A 26,372-nucleotide genomic window follows, 5' to 3' on the forward strand; every position below is an offset into this window, starting at 1 on the left:
TCAGGAAGATCAACTCATGAAGTTTCTAAGAAGGTAGATACTAGGAGCCGGGGCTGGTCGCGGGAGCTCACTTTATTTGTCACCGGTCACGGACCTTTCCCGGCAACCTCACATCGCTCTAAAGCGATCGCCAGCGATAAGTGATCTTGTCTTGAGCCTAGCATGCCCCCAGCTCTACGTCACATGCTGTCCAGAAACGATGCCTTTTCACTTCCGTTCACCGGCTGCCCATCTCCACATGGATGGACCATGGATGCTTGGCATATTACGTCGAGAAGAATCAAGGGAAAGGATAAGAAAATTGGTGCAATTCCTTGAGCAACATCCAGAGAATATAAGGGATGGATCCGTCTCCTCCAGCTCTTGCAACTCTCCGGTACCAGCGCCCCAGTTAAGGAGGTCGCCGGGTCTTCACCCTGACAGCGCGCTGGTGGCACTGTTTGGAAACGAGGATCAGGATGAATCCGTAATCTAATGAAGCCCCGAAGAAACTTCCAATATCTTCAACAGTGCTCAAGAGGGAATTAGACTGTCTGAGTGGAATGGGGTGCTCCGCCCTTCTGTCATACAATCCTTGATCGATCAAACTTCTAATTGCGCCTTTTGCGATATTATTTTATACAACTTTGCATAACTGTTTATTTCATCAGTGCCCGTTGTGCACTTTCACTTGATTTATTTCATTCTTCGATCCACATAATGTTTTTTACGATGCACTATATGTAATCTTTGTCGTATCAATAAATTTTGGTTTTTTCGAAGATGTCCGCCCTACCCGCGGGGAGGCCGAAGTGCTTACGTTGCTTCTTACGACAAAGCCTGGGTGTATCGCAGTTTCTCCAGAACTTTTGCGATGAGCCGCCACTGATAGTAATCCTATCCACGGAAAGTGCTTTTCCTTTCCCTGCTTTTTCTATACCCCTGTTATATAAGGATTTCCCCCCCCCCCCACACATATAATGTATCTTTCTACTACAATCAAATCCCGTTATAACGAACTCCAAGAGACCGTAGAAATCACTTCGTTATAAAGGAATTCCAGGTTATTTAAAAATGTCCCTATGTAAACTTATCTGGGGGATTAGAAAAGTGTTCGTTAAAACGAGATTTTCGCTATAACGGTATTCGTTAAAACGGGATTCGACTGTATATACATGTAAGAGAGAAAGAAAACACGTAGGGTGAAGGTGAAAAGAGGACTCTAAGGGAAAACTCTCTTATCCTTCTTATCTACGATAGTCCATGAGCCAAGCACTTTTATGGTACCACGTGAGGTCGCAGAGGATGAATATGTTTTTCTTGTACGATTTTATGCGTAGTTCAAAAGAATATACGTGATAACAATGTCTAAGTGGCTCCCACTTTGTCATCGCTATCGCATATATTCTTGATCTACGCATAAAACCGTACAAGAAAAACATTGATAGCATGTGCCACCTTGGTTCGTTCCCCTTTTTTAGGGAGGGGGGGAAGCATTTTTAAGGGTAAAAAGATGCAATATTTATGCTATAAAAACATGATTTTTCCGCATAAAGTTACCAGTTTGAACGGCAAGTAACTTAAGTTGCCATTTTTTATTTTTCTTGCGAGTCTGCATATTTAAACATTTCGTAATTTTCCACACGGGCTGTAACAGTTCCAATTTGATGAGGGAGTCGTCCAGTACTTCGTTTCTTTACGTGTTGTTGATATCCTGTTCGTCTCGAGACAGTTTCGGTTCATTTATCCACGTGTACGTTGCTAACCATGAACCCCCCCCCCCCAACATCCATCACCGGGGTCCCTGTACTGGGATCTTTATTAGAGCTCATTAGCCAGCCTAGTCCTCAGGCCAGACTTTCTCAAGGGCCACTCCATAGTGCAGTGGTTCTCAAGCATTATTGACTCGCGGAGCCCTTTTTAGTATTTAATTTCTATGACGGAGCCCCTGTAGAGGCCTCTCTGTTATTTTTATCAAAACAAGATGAACTGAAAAAGACGTGAAGCTCCTGGGAAGTGCACGCGGAGCGCCGGTTGAGAACCGCTGCCATAGTGGATCTACAGTGTCTGAAACAATGGATCAAGAATTGTTCATTATCGCCAATAGAGATTTTTCTGTGATTTTAGTCAGATTTGGCAACTTTGCTCAGTTTTGGCAAACATTTGGCTCAAGTTTTCCATATTTGAGATCCCACTTTCTCGCATTTTGCCCCAAGAAAATATGGTCACCCTTGATCATCTCATAAGGACGAACTACTACTGCTACTAAACCACACATACACCTCACCACATTCCTCTGCGGAACTTCAAACGAATTGGTGCATGCTGAAATATGCGTGATAGTGTTGTGAACCTACCGTGAAGTTTGTTTCTGTGTAATGCTTGCTATGTGCAGTGCTGTGACCTGCCATAAATTTTTCTAACCGTGAGTGAAGTGTAATGATTGAATAACTGTACCTTCGTAGGCCTGTTGCTCTCTGTGGCGAGACATTTTAAAGGGAAGATCGGTTCGCATTCGCGCCTTGAAGTGGGAAGCCACTGTGTTGACGGTGGGGTTCGAACCCGGGACTCGCAATGCGTGTCCGTCAGAAGGACGCACTGGGGGGCTCGATCTCCAGATGTACAGAATTTGATGTTAATATGCAATGTGATGATTCAAAGTCAATGTGACGATGTTAAGTCGATTGATTACTTGGAAGATCTTTTATGATGATTGATGATCGTTTTCATGATTGCAATGTTTGATGGTCATTTGTGTGAATTGTTAAGTCTGTAGAAGTCCTCCTGGAAGATCTGCCTCTTTCCGAATCTCGGCCTGGCGAGTGGTTGCTCCTGGTGCCAACCGTAATCCCAGGAACTGCACAACGGGAACGTGTACTTGTCTTCCGGGTCCAGTCGTCTCCGGTTGTTGAGGTACCGGACGCGACCTCCTCCCTCGCAACTGATGCCTATGAAAAGCAAGAAAAATATACTTTGAGCTGTATGCGCTCGATAACAGATGGCGTCACCACATTCAGATCAACAATGAATCTATGAAAAAATTCATTTTTTGTGTTGTGCTGCCATTTGTGAGCATGAAAACGAAGTTCAAACTCCAGTGAGTTCAAAGCGTCGTCGTTTCATCGACATTGTCATCATACCTTGGTAAAGGAGACTCCGGGTTTCCGGGGCTACGTCTCGCATCACGGGTATTGGATCGGATGCCATCCTGGTAGCTGCGGTTGAAGCTTTTCTCGTTGGCCTGGAACTTTCCTCTTCTTCTTTGGCCACGTTGGATTTGTGGACAACCGTGGAGGGCAGGGTGACAGGGTCTTCTTCGCAGTCGTCTCCGTTCGATGACTCTGACGTCCGGGACGAGTATTCCCTCTGCCATCGTGTCCGAATCTGCAAAGGAGAGAACGGTTAAAAAAATATCGTCAGTGGTGATGTGTTGAGAGGGAACGTGACTGGTGACTGCCGTCGTGCGCGACCCCACAAGAGGCGTATTTACAGGGGCGCAATAGCAAAGACGGTAGAGGGTGTTTTAAGAGAGTTTTCAAAAGAGCACACTTCACCACAAACAAATATATTTTTCCGACGGATTTGATGCGATCGGATTCGATTGGTGTTTGTTTTTTTATTAGTGCAGACCCTCAAGGTTATTCTGCGCCAAGCAATGATCAAACGGTATAATGACTTGTTGTAGAATTTGCGTTACTAGGGTTGCACCGTGAAAAGACCTACCTCCAAGTGCGGATCCAGAGGGGGATGGGGGCGATCGCCTCTCCTAAGATCCAAATAATGTGGGAGAAATTAATTCTGTCCCGTGAAATACGGATGATGATCCAATAAATGATCCAATGTCCCTACATAATAAGTCGCTTTTCCAACATATCACCCTGGATACGTCTGCCTCCGCCCCATTCACAGCTGAAGATCTCTGCCTCGGTTCTATTCGCAGCCGAGTATATCTTCCGCCGTTCCATTTGCAGCTTAAGATGCCTGCCTCCACTCCATTCCCAGCTGGAGATGTCTACCTCGGCTTCATTAGCACCTGAAGATATCTGCCTCGTCTACTTTACCAGCTGAAGATAGCCCCCTCCCCCGCTTCTACTCCATTCACAGTTCAAGATGTCTCCCTCCACTTCATTCGCAGCTGAAGACGTCTGCTTTCACTCCATTCTAATCTGGAAATGTCTGCTTTCGTTCCATTCTAATCTGGAGATGTCTTCCTCAGTTTCATTCGCAGCTGAAGACGTCTGCCCTGCCTCAGCTTCACTCACAGCTGAAGATGTCTTCCTCAGTTTCATTCGCAGCTGAAGACGTCTGCCCTGCCTCAGCTTCACTCACAGCTGAAGATGTCTGCCCTGCCTCAGCTTCATTCACAGCTGAAGATGTCTGCCTTTACTCCATTATAATCTGGAGATGCCTGCCTCGGCTTCATTCTCAGCTGAAGATGCCACCTGCTTCTGCTTTATTCGCATTCGCAGTTGAAGGTGCCTGACTTCGCTTAGACACGTATCAAGATTAGGGGGTATAGGAACGATCACCCCTTATAACAGCCGAACAAAATCTGTATGTCCTGTAAAATACGAGACGATTCAATGAACTTGAATCGTGATTCGCCCTCCGCAATTCCCTCCCCCTTTTACCACACACATCGTCCTGAATCCACGCCTGCCTACCACATTACGATACCCTGCGCCCTCGAATATTTGATTGCACATATTGCAGAAAATCCGACAGAAAAATAAGATATTTGCTTTTGGTGAAGCGCTATTTCGCGCTCTCTAAAACCACCCCTACCGCCTTTGCTATTGCGATTCGACCGTACATTCTATGACCGAAAATGATTGTTTAGGAGTCTTATATCACCTCTTAAAGTTTGTCCCTTTAGAATCACCTTGTACAATTTATACGTACTGCATTTTCTCTGTTTACGGTGTCGGCGAAGACTTTCTGGTAAATCGGATCGAATACATTATCTCGAGCCATCGCCGTTTTCTGAAGTCTGAAACCAGGACTCAGCCAGATGCGAAATCTCCAAGTCACCTTTCACCTTCCAGAATCACTGTGTTGAGAAGAAAAAAAAAAATCAGTGAAATCGTTATCAGAGGAAAACAATAGTCACTGTATAGTAGCGAAAGGTCTAGGCTCGATACAATTGCCCGCACAGTGACAGATATGTGAGTTACAGTGGCGGCCCGTCACAAAAATTCTGTTGAAAGCTTTCCGGGATTTTCAAGAGTTTTGTGGCGTTTCATCATGCGGAACCCCAGGGCTCCACGGAACACCAGTTGGATACCAGTGCTCTAGCTCAGGGGTCCAGCCTTTGTTTTGTTCTGTTTAAAAGAGGGATGGGGGAACTCAGGGGTCCAAAAATGGGCTTTTTAAAAAGAAAAAAAATTGTTCACTTGTAATTACACACAAAAAATTATTTCAATAAGTAGAAAATGTCTCACTCCTGGTTGGGGGGGGGGGGGGGCACGAGAATAAAATATGATCCTAAAGGGTGTCCATGAAGGAAAAAATGTTGAGAAACAGTGCTTTGGAATGGGGTCGCTGCGAATCGTGCGTAAACGCATCGATCAGAATCGAATACCCGTTGGTGTAAGGTTTAAACCGTACAATAGAAGGTCGCGACACACATCACAGCACCGTGACGGATTCGCGACTCGGCCGAGTCCCAGCAAATACTTGGTGGATGAATGGCACAATACAGCGCATGGCGACTGTTCAATTATCACCGAATCATGGTCAAGCGCGGATCCAGAGGAGGGGGGGGGGGCAAATCTATCCCATATTATTCAGCTTTAAGGTGCCGAATAATATGGGATAGATTTGCCTGCATAAAGTACGGGATGATCCAATGCGCCGACGAAAGAAGTCGCTTTTCCTGGATCTGCCTGCCTCCGCTCCATTCGAAGCTGAAGATGCCTGCCTTTGCTCAGACACGGATCCGTGAAGTGGAGTGGGGGGGGGGGGGGTTGGTCATAGTAACGAACGTGCCTTGCGTTCTGATCATGGCTGAGTGCCATCACCACAGCGAGTCAGGTCATTAATTAATACTCATAGAGATTCCCTGTTTAAAGCATTTTCACACTTACGACATTTTTAATGCGGTTTTGTTTTGAAAAACTTTACTTTGTAAGCGGCATCCACTGTAAATCCTAAATCACAGTCGCGAAAACCACCGAGCATTTTATTTCACTTGAAAATGTAAAAAAAAAAAAGTCTTGAATACTGGTGCAGCTCAGTCAACGCGAGTAGTCAGCGCACACGGCAGTAATCCGGATGAGCTTGGAAAAGTGTGGGTTTTCTTGCCGGAAAGGGTCGACTAACGGACACGCTACAGTTCTGTCACAGTGCGGTAATGTAGGTCCCGACCTTAAGCAGAACAGATCAAAACCAAATTCCACGTGTGCTTTCCCCCACCCGTCACGTGACCTTCGATAATCATGTCCCTTAAACATGAAAGTCATAGTGAGAGAAGTTAACAACAATAATCCTCTTGTGACGGATGTTGTCAGTCACTCTCTCCCTCTCGATGACAAGAATTTCATTCCCCCCTCTTTATGGTGGATCTACATATAGCTACAGCAATGTTGCTCACTAGGCCGGAAACATTCCAGTGTGGATTCACAGACCATATAATAATAATCTCCGGAAGAACTAAAAAACGCATACCTAAGCTCATCATCATACTTTACTTATTTATTTATTTTTTTGTTTCAGTGACCCTATTTTCTAACATCCGTTCATTTCTTTAATCGGTATCGTGTTCAAGCAAGCGGCCATTTTTTTTTCTCTCCCCCTTTTTTTGATTACTGATCGTCTGCTCCGACGGTATAAGCTTCACATTAGCTCCATGTCGTCTGCTCGATGGTTAAATCCGAAATCAAATTTCTGATGAGGACATAAGTTTTGTGACTTTTTTTTTAAAAAATGCGGTCGAATCATAGGCGGGCTATCCTCGTTTGAATTCGAGATGTTTTAGCCTGAGGCTTTATTATTTTCTTTTTCCTTTTCTAGCGAATTCTTTCGCCCATCAGTTTCTTTTTCTTTCTTTTAGGAATAAGTAAATAGGGCCGCGTTTTTTTTTTTTTTAAACAAGAACAAGAAGCCTCTTTACTTGTGAGAGCAGACGACTTTCTTTCTTTGTGTGTGATGACAGTGACTAATATAGAAGCCGCTTCTGCCATCTTTCTTTTTCTTTATTCCTCGTTTACCGCCGGTATCTTCTGGTCGTTGTTATTATTATCGTTATCGTGATAATCGATTCTATTTCCATTGAAGTGGGATTATCATCCACCTTGTGAGTGATGGTGAGTATACATTTATCGCTAATTTGTTTTTATTGTAGTCAAGATAAAGTTATCTCTTTATGGTTGGATATGCTCTTATAGATGCGCAACTGAATTTACAGCTGAAAGACTGTTTGACCTTTTCAAATCGCTTATAATCCAAATCGCTTATAACTGAAAAGTTTGAGATTTCTGAAAACTGTAACATTTGACATTCTCAAAAACAAAACCGAAAAAATCTGGATTTTTTTTTTTTAAATTGAAAAATTGAGCATTCCTGAAAAGTGGAAACTGACATTTCCTTAGAAAATAATTTTGATGTCCTTTTGAAGAAAGTTTTGTTAACTCTGAAAGTTGAATATTCTGACGTCCTTGAAAATCAAAAGTATGGCGTTTCTTTCAATTGTAAAGTTAGACATTCTTCAAAGTTGAAAAGTTTGATATTTTTGAAATTAAAAGTTTGACATTCCTGAAAGTTGAAAAACTTGACATTCCTGAAACTTGAAAAACTTGACATTCCTGAAACTTGAAAAACTTGACATTCCTGAAACTTGAAAAACTTGACATTCCTGAAACTTGAAAAACTTGACATTCCTGAAACTTGAAAAACTTGACATTCCTGAAAGTTGAAAAACTTGACATTCCTGAAAGTTGACATTCGTTAAAGTTTTAGAGTATGCATTTATAAAATTGAGTATTATAGCATTTATAAAATTGAGTATTATAGCATTTATAAAATTGAGTATTATAGCATTTCTTAGAATTGGAAAGTTTGCTATTTCTTAAAATCAAGATTTCCTTGAAGTTGAAAATTCTTCAAACTCTTTCAATTCCTTGAATTTTGAAAGTTTGATGTCCCGGAAAATTGACATCCTTTAAAAGGAAAAAAATATATATAAAAGTTTAATTTCTTAAGATTAAGTAAATTTTCATCCCTGAAAAAAGTTTGACATTTCTTAAAGTTTAAATATTCTTCACCCTTAAAATAAAGTCTCATACATTTATCTCGTTGGGTTATACTTTAATTTAAAGTCATAAAATTCTAGTGTTGATTTTTAGAGAATTTCGAGTTTGCGCATGTGATCTTCGGTAACCTTTGTGACAACATATCAAGTGGCTAGTGCTTATTAGAAAAACATTAATCTAAAGGAGTTTAAAAAATAAGTTCAATTTGTCCCCCCTTTCCCGAAAAAAAAAAAGAAAGACAAAAAATCCTTCGTTTTATTTCAAACTAATTCATCCAGCATCCACGTTGATTATCAAAACCCAATTTTGGGACATCAAGGAAACGCTGCTTCAAAATATTCAGAGAATTCGTTTACCTTTAAAAAAAACTCCGACAACTCGTTTCTAGCCACAGAGGAATACTACAATTTAGTTTAGCCATGTGTTGTACAACTTTCTTACAACTGCGGACTTATGAAAATAGTTTAGTTGAACATTTCCGCGGCAAGTGAAATAATTTGCGGACCTGCAGAATATAAATAAATTAAAAAATAAATAGTAGAAGTAGGTAATTTGCGGACGGGCAGAATGTAAATAATTAGGAGAGAGAACGAAGTACGTAGTGTAAACCAGCAAAAAATGAATAAGTAGGAGAAAAAATGAACTGTAGAAGAGTGATTTGCGGACTGGCGAAAAACAAAAAATAACACGATAAAAAAAATAAATACAATAGTAGTGATTTACGGGTCGGCTAAAAATAAATAGTACCATTAATTTGAAGACTGGTAATTATTAATTAACAATAAATAAATAGGAGAAAAAATGAACAGTAGAAGGAATTTCCAGACCTGCAAAATATAAACAAATAGAAGAAAAATAAATACTATACAGTAGAAGTAATTCGCAGACCGGAAAAAATTTCAAAAATAAATAGTGGTAATTTGCGGACCGGAAAAATCAAGTAAATAAGAGAAATAATTTACGGTCCAACAAGAAACAAACGGGAGAAAAAATAAATACAGTAGTACTGATTTGCGGACCGGCGAAAAATAAATTGGTTCAATAGTAGTATTTAGAAAATAGTAGATATCAGAAAATTAGTCATTAGCAAATAGTAGTAATTTGCGGACCGGCAACAATTGAATGAATAGCATAAAAAATAAATAGTAAAAGAGTAATTTGCGGATTGGCAAAAATAAGTGAATAGCAGAAATAATTTGCGGGCCGACAAAAAAATAAATAAATAGGAGACAAATCAAATAGTAGGGATAATTTGCAGACCAGCGAAAAATAAACAAATGGGGAAAAATAATACGCAGACCTGTTGACGGCTGGAACCGAAATTCAAACTAATAATACTATATACTAGTACGTATATCATAGATTAGTATCTATATTATAGATGTGGTATAGTATTTAAAATTAAATCTAAAATTCTGAAGTGGCTACACGAATTTGGCGAAATGCTTCGCCGACTGTTATGAAATTCCGACAGACCGGCGGTGGAAAAACAATGGTTTAGCCAGTTTGAAAATTTAAATTTTTGCACTAAATCACAAAAAAGTACAACTTTTTTAAAATGTAGTCTATAAACAATGAAATAAATTATGATTCACATTGATTTTGAGAAAGCGTTTGACTCTGTCTTCACATCTGCTGTTGTTGAAGCTCTAGATGTAATTGGGGTAGGGAAGGCTTACATCAATATCATTGAGAAAATATATGTGACAAAGCAACTGCAACTATTCGTTTGGATAAAGGGAAAGCAAAGATTAAACTTGGAAAAGGGGCCAGACAGGGTGATACTATCTCACCGAAGCGCTTTACCGCCAGTTTAGAAGAAGTATTCAGAAAACTGGATTGGATGAGATAGGAGTTAGAATAAATGGAGAATTTCTCAACCACACTTGCGTTTTGCCGACGACATTGTTGTTATCAGCAGTAATCCAGACGAACTAGAAGATATGATACGAGAACTGACGAAGACAAGTGTTCAGGTGGGTTTAAAAATTAATCTGCAAAAGACCAAAGTTATGTTCAACTCTTTTGCTTTGAAGAAGAATATCTTGCTCAACAACATACAGATAGAAGAAGTAGAAAGCTATGTATACCTGGGACAAGAAATTACCATGGACAACGGAATCATTAATGAAATAAACAGAAGAATCAGGATCGGATGGAGCACTTTTGGCAAAAACTGCATAATTCTGAAGTCACGTGCCACTATGTCTGAAAAGTAAAGTGATTAATTAACCAGTGTGTGCTACCAGCGCTGACTTGCGGGTTTGAAACAGGGATACTCACAAGAAAGACGATACAAAGCCTTCAGGCAACAGAAAGGAGCAGGGGAGAAATGCAAGGCCGTAGCGGGGGGGAAATAGGGTGTCTGGTCCCCCCTCGAAATGTGAGAAAATGACCGAAAAAAGGGAAAAGGATGGCCAAATCTATTGTTCTATCACTTTGGTCCCCTCCCCCCCCGAACGAAATTTCTGGCTACGAACATGGAAGAATGTATGTTAGGCATCACGAGGAGAGACAGAAAACGAATCACTTGGATAAGGAGCCACACAAAAATATATAGTATCATGGAAAGAACTAAACGTTTAAAATAAAAATAGGCTGGACATATTGTAAAAGAAGACAGGACAACAGATGGGCCGCAAGTACTCTGGATTGGTACCCACGTGGTGTTAAACGTCCGTGAAGGCGCCCTCACGCAAGATGGATCGACGAGATGTGTATGAAGTCAACCGGGTAGCAAAAGCATCAGACAGAGTAAAATGAAAAGAAAGAAAAAAAATTAGAAGAGACCTTCATCCAGCAGTAGATTCAAAATGAATGATGACGATAAAATTATGATAACAATAAGTGAATTATTGTTTTATTATCATAAATATTCTATTTGTTGAGGCATAATTCAACTTCAAATGGTCTGAATCCTAGACCAATTCTAGAATTTTCCACACGCATAGTTCCCCCCCCCCCCCCAAGCCCATGGATTTTAGAACAACGTTATCTCATTGCCATCGACATGCGGGAGTTTTGCCCCTAAGATGGCGTCGATGCTCACGACTCGCGTCTATAATGTAATTGGTCCGATTCTTTCAAGGTGAACGCACCCCGTGCCGTGGGAGAAATTGAATTAATGGCGGGTAGGAGGAAGAATTATATACGTATATTGGAAGATGGTCTCTATCATATTATATGCATTTTTCTGTCTGGTCTCTTCCTCCCACTCCCCGACTTCTATATGGTAATGGTTTCTCAGTGTTGCCATTCTGGAAGAGGTAAAAAAAATCCGAATAACAAATTGCTTTTTTTTTGTGTGTGTGTTCTGTGGAGCATGGCCTCCGTTATTGCTATCGCTTAGTTTATCACGCGAAAAGAAGAGAAATAATAGTTTGCGACGACAACGAAAGTGATGCCCGGAGCTGTTATGATGATGATGATGATGGATTTCGACACACACGTGCTCGAGGGTGCCACAGAGTGACACATTCCGTGCTCGGGGAAAATAACGAAAGCACTTCTCTTTGCTTTTGGGCCGGTCACGGTACAGTTACGTCCCCGTGACAAATTTTTAATGTCTTACAGAAAATTAGTGGGAAAATTTCGTCGTGGGAGACGATCATAATAATTATGATGGTGGTGGTGACGATTATTACGTTATTTAATACAGGACGCATCAAAAGTAACTAGACATTTTTAAAGTTCATAAAGACCGTATAAATCAAGGGTTTTCAACATCCTGGGAGGGAGTGCGGGCCATTGGAAACGTGTCGCGGGCCACTCAAGTAATTAGGAAATGTGCCTCGAGCCATTCGGGTGATCTAAAAATGTGTCTAGAGTCAATTAGGTGATCTATAAGAATCCAGCGTGCCGCTCAAGTCCACCGTAAAATGTGTCGCGGGCAGCTCAGAGGGTCTGTAAGTGCACTGCGAACCACTAAAACTGATCTCGCTGGCCACTCGAAAGATCTGGAAATGTGCCGGCCAGCCACTTGAGTAAATACCACATGCCACTTCAGAGGGTCGCTCAAGTGATTTGGAAATATGCTTGGGATCGCTTAAGTGATCTGAATATTCCCCGTTGGCAACTTGAATGATCTGGAAACGTGCTGTGATCCACTGAAGTAATCAGGAAATGTGCCACGGGGCCCCACTGTGTCTCTTCGCAGTGAGCAACAGACCTACACCCCGATACTCTTACATGACATGAAAATTCAAGCATTACCATCTCCATTTCAAAATATGTATGTCAGATGGCAGCCCCAGCAATAACACGAAATAAGCACAACTTTGTCAATATAAATACGTTAGGGTTAGGGCTATGAAGTAGTTGATTGAACTGATAGTGTACGATAAACTTAACGCGCAGCTCGCACGACTCAATTCATGTCAGGCATTTTATCCCACTTTTGAGTCGGGACAGGCAAGCAGATCCCCCTACATTCTGAATCACATATTAAAATTCCTCTCCCATTTTGGTCCAACATGGCCACAACTTTATTTATTGCGGAGGTTCTTAACCTACGGTTCGAGACACAAACTTGGGTCGCCGGACTTCCTAGATGGGTCGTTCAGATCCATAGCCAGGAGCTCTTGAGCTATTTGCGTCATTACCGAAACTTCTGAAAGTCGCAGGGACTTCAGAGATGGGTCGTACGAATCCCTTCACAGCCATGGATTCTTGAGCTACGGGTCACGACCCAAACCTGATTCGCAGAGGACTCCGAGATGGGTTGGATCATGCCCCTAACTTGATTCACAGTTGCTTTCAAGACAGGTCTTTGAAATTCACTGACAGCCAGGGATTCTTTGGGCCATGACCCAAATTTGATTTACAATTGCTTCCGAGATGGGTCTTTAAAATCCACTTACTTCTAGGGATTCTTTGAGCTATGTATCACGACCCAAACATGATACCCAGGGATTTCTAAGATGGGTTGTACAAATCCACTTACAGTCGTGTTATAAATGCACTTATTGCGTCACTGGTTTCAGTAATTTGGGGCGGGGGGGAACAGTCCTCATGGGTCGCGAAACTAATCTTTTCGATTTTGGTTAAGAAAAAGGTTAAGAACCCCTGATTTATTGAGAGTTTCAGCTGAAGATGTGATTATCTTCAATGGCTGAAAGGGACGAATTGGCTTTCGTTTCACCGATTCCGTATCGCATTTGGCCAAACAATATCCCGATTATTGTTACGATACGAACAACAATTTTTTCAATAGCTTTTATCAAGTCATATTCCAGGAATTGATTTTTTAAAAAACACATGAGTAGTGTGTGAAGTAATTAAAAATAATTATCACTTCTCTTTTTTTTAACTTTTACTCATTAATTTAGAAATTTCGTATTTGTTTTAACAGAACTACGCATTTATCCGTACGTTACTGGTTTCGGTGTTCGTGTGCATCGCCGCCAGCGTCACAAGCGACGCCAACAAAGAAAGACCCGATTCAGGTAAGAGCTTATCCAGATCAAATGAATCGCGAGATTTCAGTGAAATTTCGAGATTTGGCGCGATATTTTCGTTCGAGGGTCTGATATAGTTGCGCTCCGACGAGATGGCACTTGACCCCGGCCCTCTTTGAAAATTAATGCCGATCCTTTCGCGAAGGAATTCTCCAGAATTGCTATAAATTGAACCTCACTACAGGGGGGTCCACCATGCATTGACCTTCATTACAGGGGGTCCGTGATATCATAAAGGTTGGGGAGCACTGACCTAGAGAATAAGGAACGGGGGCAGGGGGTGAGCGACCAAAAGAAGGGTGCAAGCATTTGAGTTATCAAATTGTGTGTAAGAGGTGGGAGTGAGCATAAATGTAGGAATAACCAAAAAAGTGACCTAGAGAGCAAGAAACCTGGTCCTAAACCTCTCTAATAAGAGAGAGAGTATAGTATACAATCGAATCCTGTTTTAACGAATACCGTTATAGCGAAAATCTCGTTTTTACGAACACTTTTCTAATCCCCGGATAAGTTTACATGGGAACAATACAAAAACCTGGAATTCCTTTATAACGAAATGATTTTTCTGGTCTGTTGGAGTTCGCTATAACGGGATTTGATTGTAATAGATAAGCATATCTTTTATACTTGTACCTATTTTATACTTGTTTTTCTTTAATTTGTTTTTTCTTTATTTTCTACTTTTTTTTCCTTCTTTCTCCTTCCTTTTTACTAACACGTGGTTGCGTTAGGACAAGGTTACCATATTTATCGCCGATTTCGTCAAACTGAGATCATCCAAATTTCTTGCCAATCGCTCGTAAGTGAAGGGGGTTGAAGTCTTGGAATTCGAATTCGTGAAAATAGAAACCTTCCCGAGGAGGTTTCAGAGAGCAGGGCCATATTAATGCATGGGAATACTGGGTAGTGCCGATGGATAAGAAGCCTCATATGCAAAACATATGCAAAGTACAATAATGTCTAATACATGAAATAAGATTTTGAATAGAGTGTGGGGGTGACTAGCACTTCAAGTCTTATAAAGAAACTTGCTCAAAGAATCTCTTTTCCCACAGGACTCATGATGCTGTTAAGATCATGCCCCCCCCTTCCGCCTTCATGGGAAAGGCTGACAAGACTCTGACGGCCTTAGGCATTGGTCTCATATTTTTTTTGAAACGTTCAAACAATACTTAAAACTATAATTTTTCCCTGAAAAACAATATTTTAAAAAGGAGCCAGCTAAAAATCTTACAAAACTTGGGTCGTAGGTGCTTCCGAGATGGGTCGTGTAAATACACTCAGAGCTACTACATGATGCACCTCGTCCATATTTCCCCTGTGATACGTATGGGATTCTTGAGGCATGTGTCATGATCCAAACTTGATTCACACGGGCTTCCGAAGTGGGTCGCACAAGTTCACTTACACAGCCAGGAATTTTCATGCTATGGGTCACGACCCAAACTTTACTCGCAGGGGCTTTCGAGGTGGGTCCTCTTACAGTCCTGTTAAGCTGTGCTAAATGTACTTATTGCGTCACGGTTTCCCCAATTTCGAAAAACAAACACTGGGTCGCGACGCTAATCTTTTTTGATTTTGGGTCGCGGCTGAAAAAGGTTGAGAACACCCCTGTACTACCATACGCGTATCTGTAAAATTAACATATTTTCATAAATAGATCAATAGAATTTCGAGTTCTGCCGCGTTGAAATCAGTCATCATAAAATATTGTATGCAGTCAATGCAATAAAATCGGACAGTTTTGCGGTGACTAATAACTGGCGGCCCGGTGCGATCGCAACCTTCGCTCCTGCCGGCCTTGACCACTCATGTACGGCACAGTGCTGATCGCGCATGCGCGATACAGAAGTTGGTGTGGGGGTGGGGGTTACGTTGGATATAGCACGTTGGTCCATCAGCCGCACATTTCGAAACAAACGAGGCTCGACGTGAGAGAAAGCATTGAACTAGACAAACTTCACGGTTGAGCTGCAGATCGAAAGTAATAAGTAGCGGTGGGAAATTCGGTTTTCTCTCGGAGTGGGAAATTGGGTTAACGTTGCGAAGGGCGTTTACCCGCTTCCAGCGGGAGGGGAGGGGAAACAAAAGCAAAAAACATACCTCTGTATTTGTTAAAAAAATAAATAAAAGGGAAAAAATGAAATGGATTCCACACTCACTTTTCTTCGAAGGCAACAAAATAAAGCAAGACATAAATTCCCAACTAATAAAACAAACACACGCAAATATGGCGGCACCCGAACACGCGCTTAATGTAGGCTGAGCCTTTCTCTCTTCCTTTTTCCAGACAGCGCTCAGCTGACTGCCATTTCTCGGTTCGGTTCAGCGATAAGATTAATGCACTGATAGAAGATTATTTGCTGAATAATAAACTCTTATCAGCGATGGGAATTTTTTTGTTTTAACACAAACGCATTAAGGGTAGATGCAGCGTGTTTTCGCCCTTGAAAAACAAAACTCGAATCGATGCTTTTCGACGCTAGGCGGCAGCAGTAATAGCAGTTGGTGGTCAATCTGAAGCACGCGTGCTATTAACGAGACAACAGGCACGTGGAAACTTTCATGTTGCAGATGGACTTGCGTGACATCTTTGCGGTCTATATACAGTGGAACTCGGTTAATTCTGGATAATTCGAACTTTATTACGAACTCTCCTTGAGTTTTCTACCCAATTTAATGTTAACATTTCTTGTTTGAAGTTGGAGGGGAAAAAAGTCATGGCATAAGTGTGAGCAAATTTAGTTCGGAAAAATTCTACACGAAGCCAGAGTTTGTTTTATTTGATCAAGTTGTCAGAATTCACAGTTTCGCCCTTGAAAAACAAAACTCGAATCGATGCTTTTCGACGCTAGGCGGCAGCAGGGGTAGTCAATCTGAAGCACGTGTGCCATTAGTTCCGAAAAATTCTACACGAAGCCAGAGTTTGTTATACTTATAAGTTGGTTATAATTCACAGTTACATTTTATATATATTATATTGATCAGAAATTCACAGCTCAAATTCTTAAAGACTGATAAGAGTGTGAAAATTCTATTTTCCTCTACTCTTTCTTTGATAATTCAATGCCCATTTTAACATTATTCAGCTGGAGCGCATCGAGGCTGTGTGTGTTCCACGGAAAATTCGTGCCAGTACCATCAAGGCCACAGACCCCCTGTGCCCATAAAATGAAGGCCACGAACTCCTTGACAAAATAATGCTCTATATATAGCAATGTGCAAACAATGAATTAATTGAGAATAAGGACTTACAGGGCTGTTAGGCCCCATGGCCTGTTATTTTTTTCCCTTCGCTTACAGCTGTGGGAAACTTTTCAAAGAAATAGCAGGCCCCCACCTAATAGCCCGATATAAATCCTTATTCTCAATTAGACGCCAACTGTCAAAGCCTATGCTGCCTATGCAATGAGTTAGTTGTTTTTTCATCCAAGCCCACGGACTTATCTTCCAGGAGCCCTGGTTCAGGGGTGGCTTAAGCAAGGGTGCAAGGGGTGCGGTGCACCAGGGCGGCAGGTTGTAAGAGGCGGTAGCTTGGGCTTTCGTTGTACACAAAAATTTTTTTGAAAATTTCCAACAGTAAAAATTTACATGACTTCACGCTTTTCAGCCATACATTGACAACGGAGGTGTTGACCAAACTTGAGAAAAAAGACAGGGCTATGACCATAACATCAGAAACAAAATTGTACTCTTTCACAAGGGCAAGTGTTCCTTTAGATTCTCTCAAACAGTAATTTTTTCGGAACAGTCAAACGAATGCAAAGGAAATAATTCGGCTTCTCACTTGTCTGGTCCCTGGAGCACCAGAAACGCCCTCGAAACAAATTTCTTAATAAAAATCGCGTGTAAATAAAGTGTATAAGTAATGATGGCTCATCAGTAAGTGCTGTTTTGTGGATTGAATTGTCCGGCATAATCAAAACAATCCCGGACGGGAAGGAAAAAAAATGCAAGACAACTCTGTGCTTCGAGAATGAAACATTTCCTTGAAAAGCGGGACGTATGGTCACGCATACAGTGCGACTTTCTTCTAAAATCAACACACAATCAATCCCACACCTCCTAGGAAAGAGCCCTGTCAGTCTCCCGCCAAGGTCGTCTTTAGGGGCGGCACATGAGGCTTTGCACCCGGGCTGAGGGTAAGCTCGAGCCGCCCCCTGCCCTGATTAAGAACCACTGCTTTTGACCAAGTAATTTTGACCGAGTAAAAGTGGACAGAAATGGTACGGCGATGACCCCGCATTTCAAAATTTGAGGAGGCAAAGCGAAAAAAAAGGTTCTTGCATTTAAAAAATCAAAAAACTTTGTGGAGAAACTATGGAGTTTCATCGGAGGGGGCGAGGGATACCCCCTGGCAAAAGTACGGGAGGGTACCAAGATTTTTTAGATATGCTTTATTGGGGGCCTGGCCTAAAAAAGGTTGGGAACCTCTGCTATAGGTCAAGGTGGGTGTAACATTCAAAATCTGAATCTTTTTGTCGTCATTAAGAGTATGGAAAGTATCGGAAAGTTCAGATTTTTGTAATACGTTAAATGAAAGTGTATTTCTTTGATATCGTGAGAATAATGAGCGAAACTTGAGAAGCAGTTTCTTAACGGATGATCATGAACTGTTCCCGCGTAAATCATTCTTTGTTGTATCGTGTTGAACGTCTGCCTGCCCTCTTTGGAGAGATTTTTTTTCAAATGGGAGACCTGTGACTCGGAACTTGAAAAACCGCCGCAAACCGACTTCAGCCGTTAAGACGATAAAGACGATACTGCTCATACTCATAAGATAACGTTGAAGGTAATAACACGTGTTTTACGAGGACCTGGCATTTATTTAACCGGGTTTTCATTGAACCATCCAAGAGTGCTCAGCAATACTTGCTCCTCATTTTGAGCTTGATCACCGTCCTGTTCAACTCATTCGCGCACAAGATTTTGGCAACAAAGTTGGATGATCTCTATTTGACGAATCGGCGATGAATCTGGTAACCTTATCCTAACCGTACGTTAGAAGAAGAAGAAAGAAATAAAAATATAGAATAAGCGAAGAAAAATAAAGAAGAAAAGGGAAAAAAGTGTAATAGATAAGTAGATAAGAGAATGTACTGGAGATTTCTCTTTTAACCCCTACACCCTACGTGTTCTCTTTCAATCTTACATGCACGAGATACATTATAAATAAATATGGGGGGGGGGGCATTGACAGTATTTTTCTGGAATGTAGAAAAAAAGGGAGGGTTAAAGAAAAAGCAGCTTCGGTTCACAGGGTTACAATAAAGCTTCGCGATGATAAGGAGAAAGAGGAAAGAAAACACAGAGAACTGGAGTGAATGTATTACGCTGGCATTTGGACGGAATATTTCGTCCGTGATCGTAAAGGGATTAGACTACCCCGTCTGAGTTACATTCAAGATGTTATACTAGGTATATCGGCCAGAATTGCCATATGGGGTGCTCATTGTTGCTGAGTATGAGCGGTGCTCGTGACTCTAAAACAGAGGTCTTCAACCTTCTTCTAGCAGTGAGCACTGCCTTCACCCATCACCAAAAGAAGAGCACCCTTAAGTTAAGTTCGACCATACGAATACATGGAATCAGGGTCATTTCGATCCTTTAATGCAATTTGTACGAAGTAATTTAATTGGGACGTTGATCTAGTGCTCGCGAGCACCAAATCGGACGCGAGTGTCGAGCACTCTGGGTGCTTCAGGGAGTACCATGGTGCTCACGAGTTAACGGGTTGAAGATGCCTGCTCTAAAACGTCCAATACCACTGAAGTTATATAGCTTTTTTTTACCGATACTTCTCAGGAACCGACCCTCCCTCAAAGAAGAAACTAGTCTGTTACTACACGAACTGGTCGCAGTACCGTCCAGGGATCGGCAAGTTTCAGCCCGAAGACATCCACCCTTACCTCTGCACCCACATCGTGTTCGCCTTCGGATGGATGAGGAAGAACCGACCCGTGGCCTTCGACGAGAGCGACGAGGACGACGTCAAAGACGGACGCAAGAAAGCAGGTCTGTACAGCAGGGTTTTGGAACTCAAACGCAAGAATCCTCGGCTCAAAGTGCTCTTGGCTATAGGTGAGTTGGTGATGATGATGCTATTCATGATAACTCTGTGGAAGAGACCCCGTGAAAATACCCTTAAAGAGGGTGATGTTAACTTACGGTTCCGGTCATAATTCCGACAACCATAATCCAGGCAGGTGTGAAATCACGTCATAATCGAAATTCCCTAGATCAAAATCTCGACACGCAGTCGAAACCCGGATAGGTCAAAATCCCGACGCTGTCGAAATCCCGATGGATCATAATCTCGACACAGTCGAACGAAATTACGATTGATCAAAATCGATCAAAAAATTTATTGACCATGAGTGATTTGCAATATCGGGATTGTGACTTATCATGATTTCGACCTTGTCTGTATTCAGACTTCTCGGAATTGTAACCTTGTCGGAATTTCGACCGTGTCGGGATTTTGACCTTGTCTGGAATACGGCCTGTCAGGATTTCGATTTTGTCGGGATTGTGACTTGTCATGATTTCGACCTTGCCTGGACTTGTCCGACTTTTCGGAATTTTAACCTTCTCGGAATGTCGGCCGTGTCGGGATTTTGACCTTGTCTGGAATACGGCCTATCAGGATTTCGATTTTGTCGGGATTTTGACTATGCCTAGATTTTGATTTGTGATTTTGACCTTGTCTGGAATTCGAACTTGTCTGGATTTTGGCCTGTCTGATTCTGACCTTGTCAGTGCCGTCTTAATGCATGGGCCCACCCGAACACAGAAAAGAGGGACCTCACAAAAATGTGACCAGTTAAAATTTTCGAGAATTCCCCGGTAGGGCCTTACAAAAATCGCTTAGCCCGAAGGCCCATGATGCTCTTAAGACGGCCCTGGACCTTGTCTGGATTTTGGCCTGTCCGATTCTGTCCTTGTCAGAATTTTGGCCCTTTACGGATTTGGACTGTGTCGTGATGTTTGACCTTGTCGGTATTTTTACTTTGCTAAGTTAATAGTAAAAACGTTTTGTTGTTGTTGTTGTAAATGTCACCAGGTGGCTGGTCATTCGGGACTCAACGATTCAAAGACATGTCATCGTCGAATCACAACCGACGGAAGTTCATCTACTCGACCATCGAGTTTCTGAGAAGTCGCGGATTCGACGGATTGGACATCGACTGGGAGTTCCCGCGCGGTCTCGACGACAAGAAGAATTTCGCCCTCCTCCTCAAGGTAATTATGTAATTAATGTTCGTAATTGTGAAGGTGATTATTGATGATGTAGGTGAGTTTTTCTCACCGTGATGGAATTCCACAGGAAATGAGAGCGTCGTTCGTCGAAGAAGGTGAAGAGAGCGGACTGGACGTCCTCATCATATCGATCGCCGTGTCGGCCGGGGCCGAAACCATACAGCTCGGATACGACGTGCCGGAAATTGTGAGGTAGGTATACGTGCGAATCGTTCCACGAGAAGAGCTCACGTGATTGACCATCATAATCGCACAAATTTTTCCTTAAAAGGCACGTCGACTTCCTGAACGTCATGTCGTACGATTTCCACGGCAAGTGGGAGAACCGGACTGGACACAACAGCCCTCTGTACCCAGCGACCAACCAGAGCACCTGGCAGCAGCAGTTCTGCACGGTGAGTATCTGCCCTCGGGCCGTATCTATGCTTTTGAACCATCATTTATTATTTTATCTTATCCTTGTGCGGCAAGTTTCCCATTATGCAATGATAGGGATTAGGGATAGCTAGCTCGCTCATTCACTCACAAGGTCACTCAGTCAATCACCGGGTAACTCATTCCATCACTCACTCACGGGGTCCCCTTCTGTCACTCACTCTTTCTAGGTCACTCCTTATATCACTCACTCACTAGGTTGCCCATTATATCACTTACTCACTAGGTCACTCACTTTGTCATTCACTCACTAGGTCACTCATTCTATCATCAAATCACTTGGTTGCTCACTCAATCACCTGACACTCACTCTCACTCGCTCACTCTGATTCCCATACTCACTAACCAGGTCGCTAACTCTGTTGTTCCTTGGCTAGGTCGCTCATTCTATCACTAATTTACCAGATCACCCACGCGCTCACTCACTAACTGGGTTGCTCACTCTGCCACTTTCTGACTAGGTCGTACACTCTGTCACTCAATCACCAGGTCACGCAGGTTATTCACTAGGTCACTCATTCTTTCACTTGTTCATTCAGTAGATCCCCCCGTCTACCACGGCGTCGCTTATCATGAAACTCATTTACTAGGTCACCCACTTTCTCATTAGGTCGTTCACTGTGTCACTCGCTCGTTCACTAATTTGTTCCTTACCAACATTAACCACTCTATCCTCACTCACTATAACTACTGTATCATTTTACTGATTCACTCTCTCGGTCATTTCTCTCTCACTTACTGACTCACCGAACTGTTGTCGGTGAATTTTCCGTCGATGAATTGTTGGTCAGTGAATTTTATTGGCGGTGAATTTTCCGTAAACCTCCCTATCTACAGTAGCATCACCATCTAGTTATTTCTCTAACAAACTACAACAACAACCGACCATGACCCCTCAGCCCTGTCCCCGCAAGGGATATAAGGGCTCGTTATTCAAAAGAATATGGGTCATGGCAGAAAAGTCTCATGATGCCCGAAATGCGAAGTTACCAGTGACTTTTGAATGTAAAGTAGGCCTACTCCACAACAGAGTGTGTATGCGTGGAACCGCCCCCCCCCCGCCCCAAAGCTCTCTCTCAAGTGCGGTACTCCCATGGCCTCTAGAAAGGTGGGGCTGGTAGGGCTCTAGCCCGAGGACCAGGAACGATTCTTTCTTTTTTACACCATGAATTCATTAAGGGTCGTGCTACAGGATGTGAGGGCCCTGGATACTCGATTGTCAACGAGGCAACCGGACACTGCTCCAGGAGTGACCGGCAGAGTATGCAAGCATGAGTGACCAAAACACAGGTTCGTAACTAGGCTGGGGCAACCGGGCCCGAGCCAAATGGGGACCACAAAAATTTCTACTTATCTTGCATAATAATAATAACTCTTTCAAGAAGAGCCCCTCAAGAAAGTCTGCCCCGGGGCACCGAAAAGGCACACTACGTCTCCGCCAAAAACAGTGACCTAGAGAGTGAGGATCATGTCAGTGAGCGACCTGGAAAGTGCGTAATTATGTGAGGGACTAAAACAGTGGCCTAAAGAATGAGGAGTTGTCCAAAAGAGTTACCTAGAGAGAGCGGGGGCAGGTCAGTGAGCGATCACAAGATTGACCTAGAAAGTGGGCGAGCATGTGAGTGACCAAAACAAGGAGAACGTGTGTAACCATGAGAGTGATCTAGAGTTTTGAAAGATGAGAGTGACGTAGTGAGCGAAGAGCGAAAAAAATGACCTGAAATGTGTGAAAGTATCTGAGCGACCAATCGAGTGACTTAAAGATAAAGTCATGTCTACGGGAGGGAGGCTAAGCCCAGGGTAGTAAATTTTAAGAATCAGTGGTGCGTGTTTCAAGAGAATTAGACTAGAATGGGTAATTAAACGGCACAAAGCTTGAAAATCACGCAAGTGGGTGTCGGAAACCATAAATCATGAGTCAAAGTTTGGATAAATCCCGATTTTAGACACCGAATAGATTTGACCTCTCGTTCGTGACACACATCGTCTAAGAAGGCTCTACGTTGGGCCTCAACGACAAAAGCATCGAGATCCAATCAACCCTACGCCGTATGGGGCTCCATCCGTCCCAGATCTGCCCTAACACCTACCAAAAGTTCGCTTTTTTTTGAACTCGGTTCGAGGAAAATCCGGTGCCTGACATTCCACGCCTGCCTAGGATGCGGCATGAAGAATAAATATATAGAGGTAGGGCAAAAGCGAGGCCTGCTTTATCCCAGCGGCAGCCTTGTCACGGCCCCTCCGAAACGTACGCTTTCTTCGACTCGTCATCCGCACCCAACTGATTTTCAGTGTCACAAGGTCGTTAAGAGGAGAAACAAAACACAAAAAACTAGTTCGCTGAAGGTCAAGCGGTGGCTTCGGTCCGTCTGACGTGACGTGACGTAACCCTTGGGGCGGGTTTTTAATTGCATTCCTAACGCACGTGTTGGATTCACGGGCGCCTGTTTCTATTTCCTTGTATGACAAGGGAGGGGGGGGGGGAGGGTATTTATTACTTATTATAATAGGAATCTACGTAGAGATGACGCTGATATTTTAATAAATGCACTGCATTAAGACGTTAATATAAAGACAGTGTTTCTCGAAGTGTGCTTCGTGGCTCTTTTATCCGAATATTTACATGAATTTTGCTGCAGCGTGGTAATATTATGACCATCAGGGGCAACGGATCTTATCCAGGGCAAGGCAATGGGACAGTCAGGCTCAACTGAGCTATGTGTAGGTGTTATCCGGGACAAAGTAGCGGCAGGCAATTTTAGCATAACCGTCAGATGCAACTGAGCCATGGGTAGATGTTATCCGCGGTATAGGAGTTGCGGGCAATGGTAATATGACCTTCAGGCGCAACTGAGCTACGGGTAGATGTTAACACGGGCAAGATGCCCCTGATGGTCATATTACCATTGCCTGCCCCTCGCCCGAGATAATATCTACGCATGGCTCGGTTGCCCCCCCCCCCCGATGATCATATCACCTGTGTTATATACTTAGCTGCAGGCAATGGTAATATGACCGTCAGGGGCAACCGAACAATGGGTAGATGTTATACAGGGGGCAAGGAAGTTGCAGGCAAACGACCTTCAGAGAGGGTGAGAGAGCCGTGGGTAAATTTTTTTTCAGAGAAATGCCAACATATGACCGCTAGAAGGTAGCCACTGGTTAATGGTTACCGAGACAAGGTTAGCAACAGGTGTAAGGGGTTATTTAGGCAAAGTCCCTTCCTCCACGTCACGGACATAAGTGGATACAGACTTGTCGTACGGGGTGAGGACCAATCCTATGAATCTTAAACTGGTTTCAGACTCTTGTGTGCGTGTGCGTGAATACTTTTTCTCATTTATATAAGGAATACGGCGTCGAATTATGGGAAAGGCTCGGCGCCCCGAAGGACAAGATACTCGTCGGTTTGGCGACATACGGCAGGAGTTTCAATCTCGAAGATCCGAAAGTCCATGGCATGAACGCACCGGTCATTGGCGGCGGTACCGAAGGGCCTTACACGAGGGAGAACGGATTCCTCGCCTACTACGAGGTAAGTTGTTGCTCTGGGACACGATAAGTCTCTTGTAGTGCGTTATATATAGCTCTATGCTCTATTTTTCCCGTTACCGTTAAGGTTTGCGAAATACTGAAGGACAAGGAATCGCATTACGTGTGGGACGTGGAGCAACGGGTGCCATATTTGCACAGGAACGAGTTCTGGATCGGATACGATGACGAACAGAGCGTTAGGGAGAAGGCAAGTATACTATGTACTACTAAACCATATATGCATGTGTTGTCCCTGTTCCTCTATGGAACTTCAAACGAATGAGTAGATGGTGGAATGTGCGTGAACGTGTTGTGTACCTAACGTGAAGTTTGTTTTTTAAAACAAACTTCACGCTTGTTATATGTTTGAAGGGTGCTGCGATCTGTCTTCCGAGTTTGGAAGCAAACACCTTGTCTGATTTTTTTTTTTTTGGTTGTATACAAGTACGTTTTCTTGTTGGCAGTCAAGAATACTAGATACCTCCGTTTCTGTGTTAATACATGGTGGTTAAATCAGACTGTGGTGACATTTTTCGATCGCCAATGGGTTGATCACGCGCCAGTCGCAGGTTGCGCGACTAAAACCGGTTGTGATAAACGCAACACGAGAATAAAATTTTGGTGGCATTTTCCATCGCAAATCGGCTGGTATACGCCAATCACAAGTTGCCTGAAATCAGCAGTGAACCCAATGCAATAATCGTACGTCCAATAAGTTTGTTTCTCCGAAAAAAACAGGTTCCACACTCTCTAAGTCATTCCCATGCTCTCACGTAAGGGGATCAGGGGTCTTCAACCTTTCTGGAGTCGCGAGCACTGCTTATGGTCATCATAGAACGAAGAGCACCCCTTGCGGCATTTTTCACAGATGTGTGCTTGAAGTATGCGTAATTGTAATCTTTAAGTGAAATTTTCACTGGGTGTTTAATTGTAGCGTTGAACAAGTGTTCACGAGCACCAAATTGGACACGAGCATCGAGTGTTCGTGGTGATCGCGAGCAACAGGGTGAATATGGCTTCTCTAGATCATTCCCATGCGTTCATACGCTCTCTAGGATAGCTCTATATGGTCTAATCTTTGGGCCATTCACTTGCTGCAGGCCACTCTTACAAGCGATAACGCGCTATTCATGAGCTGTCCCCTCTTAATGAACTCTCACAGACACGGTAACTTAATTATAAAATTTGGCGGAATTTTTCAGTCACCAAGAAACTGACAAATCACCAAATGTTGCTCGATTAAAATAAATCCCGATAAAAATAGTGCACACTTGGTGACATTTCTCAGTAGCTAAAGGACCGATAAAGCATCATTCGCGGGGTGAGCAGTGCCGTCTTAACGCATGGGCTCAAGAAAAACGAGAAGTAGTTGAATTTTTCCAAACTTTTCCAGGCAGGGCCTCAGAAAAATCACTTGACCCGGGGGCCCATGATGCTCTTAAGACGGCCCTGGGGGTGA

The 26,372-nt window shown here is 42.8% G+C and overlaps 2 protein-coding genes across 2 annotated transcripts in view; one reads left to right on the forward strand and one right to left on the reverse strand.

Annotated features, from left to right (window-relative positions):
- Window positions 1-1,535: 1,535 nt before the first annotated feature.
- Window positions 1,536-15,992, reverse strand: LOC149071017 (protein SPMIP1). Its single transcript, XM_089248422.1, has 4 exons — window positions 15,847-15,992; window positions 4,882-5,029; window positions 3,120-3,363; window positions 1,536-2,927 (listed from the first exon to the last, which is right to left on the reverse strand). Exons 2-4 carry the CDS (start codon window positions 4,951-4,953, stop codon window positions 2,728-2,730), a joined length of 516 nt encoding a protein of 171 aa, XP_089104548.1. The 5' UTR covers window positions 4,954-5,029; window positions 15,847-15,992; the 3' UTR covers window positions 1,536-2,727.
- LOC149071018 (putative chitinase 10) overlaps window positions 6,727-26,372 on the forward strand; it is a 29,509-nt gene continuing 9,863 nt past the window's right edge. The window contains exons 1-8 of the mRNA XM_089248421.1: window positions 6,727-7,283; window positions 13,579-13,672; window positions 19,490-19,765; window positions 20,748-20,926; window positions 21,012-21,136; window positions 21,216-21,339; window positions 24,729-24,914; window positions 24,999-25,121. Coding sequence (XP_089104547.1) covers window positions 7,281-7,283; window positions 13,579-13,672; window positions 19,490-19,765; window positions 20,748-20,926; window positions 21,012-21,136; window positions 21,216-21,339; window positions 24,729-24,914; window positions 24,999-25,121 — 1,110 coding nt within the window. The 5' untranslated portion in view covers window positions 6,727-7,280. The remainder of the gene's footprint in view (window positions 7,284-13,578; window positions 13,673-19,489; window positions 19,766-20,747; window positions 20,927-21,011; window positions 21,137-21,215; window positions 21,340-24,728; window positions 24,915-24,998; window positions 25,122-26,372) is intronic.

The sequence above is a fragment of the Pholcus phalangioides genome, unplaced genomic scaffold, assembly GCF_987345545.1.
Source record: "Pholcus phalangioides strain wild (caught in Gottingen) unplaced genomic scaffold, Ppha-v1.0 ptg000020l_1, whole genome shotgun sequence".
In the NCBI taxonomy this organism is placed as follows: domain Eukaryota; kingdom Metazoa; phylum Arthropoda; class Arachnida; order Araneae; family Pholcidae; genus Pholcus; species Pholcus phalangioides.

Coding starts and splice junctions, on each gene's coding strand:
- LOC149071017 (XM_089248422.1), bottom strand. CDS start 4,953: ATGGCTCGAGATAATGTATTCGATCCGATTTACCAGAAAGTCTTCGCC. Junction 3,364..4,881: donor CCGTAAACAGAGAAAATGCA/GTACGTATAAAT, acceptor TCTCCTTTGCAG/ATTCGGACACGATGGCAGAG. Junction 2,928..3,119: donor CCGGAGTCTCCTTTACCAAG/GTATGATGACAA, acceptor TGCTTTTCATAG/GCATCAGTTGCGAGGGAGGA.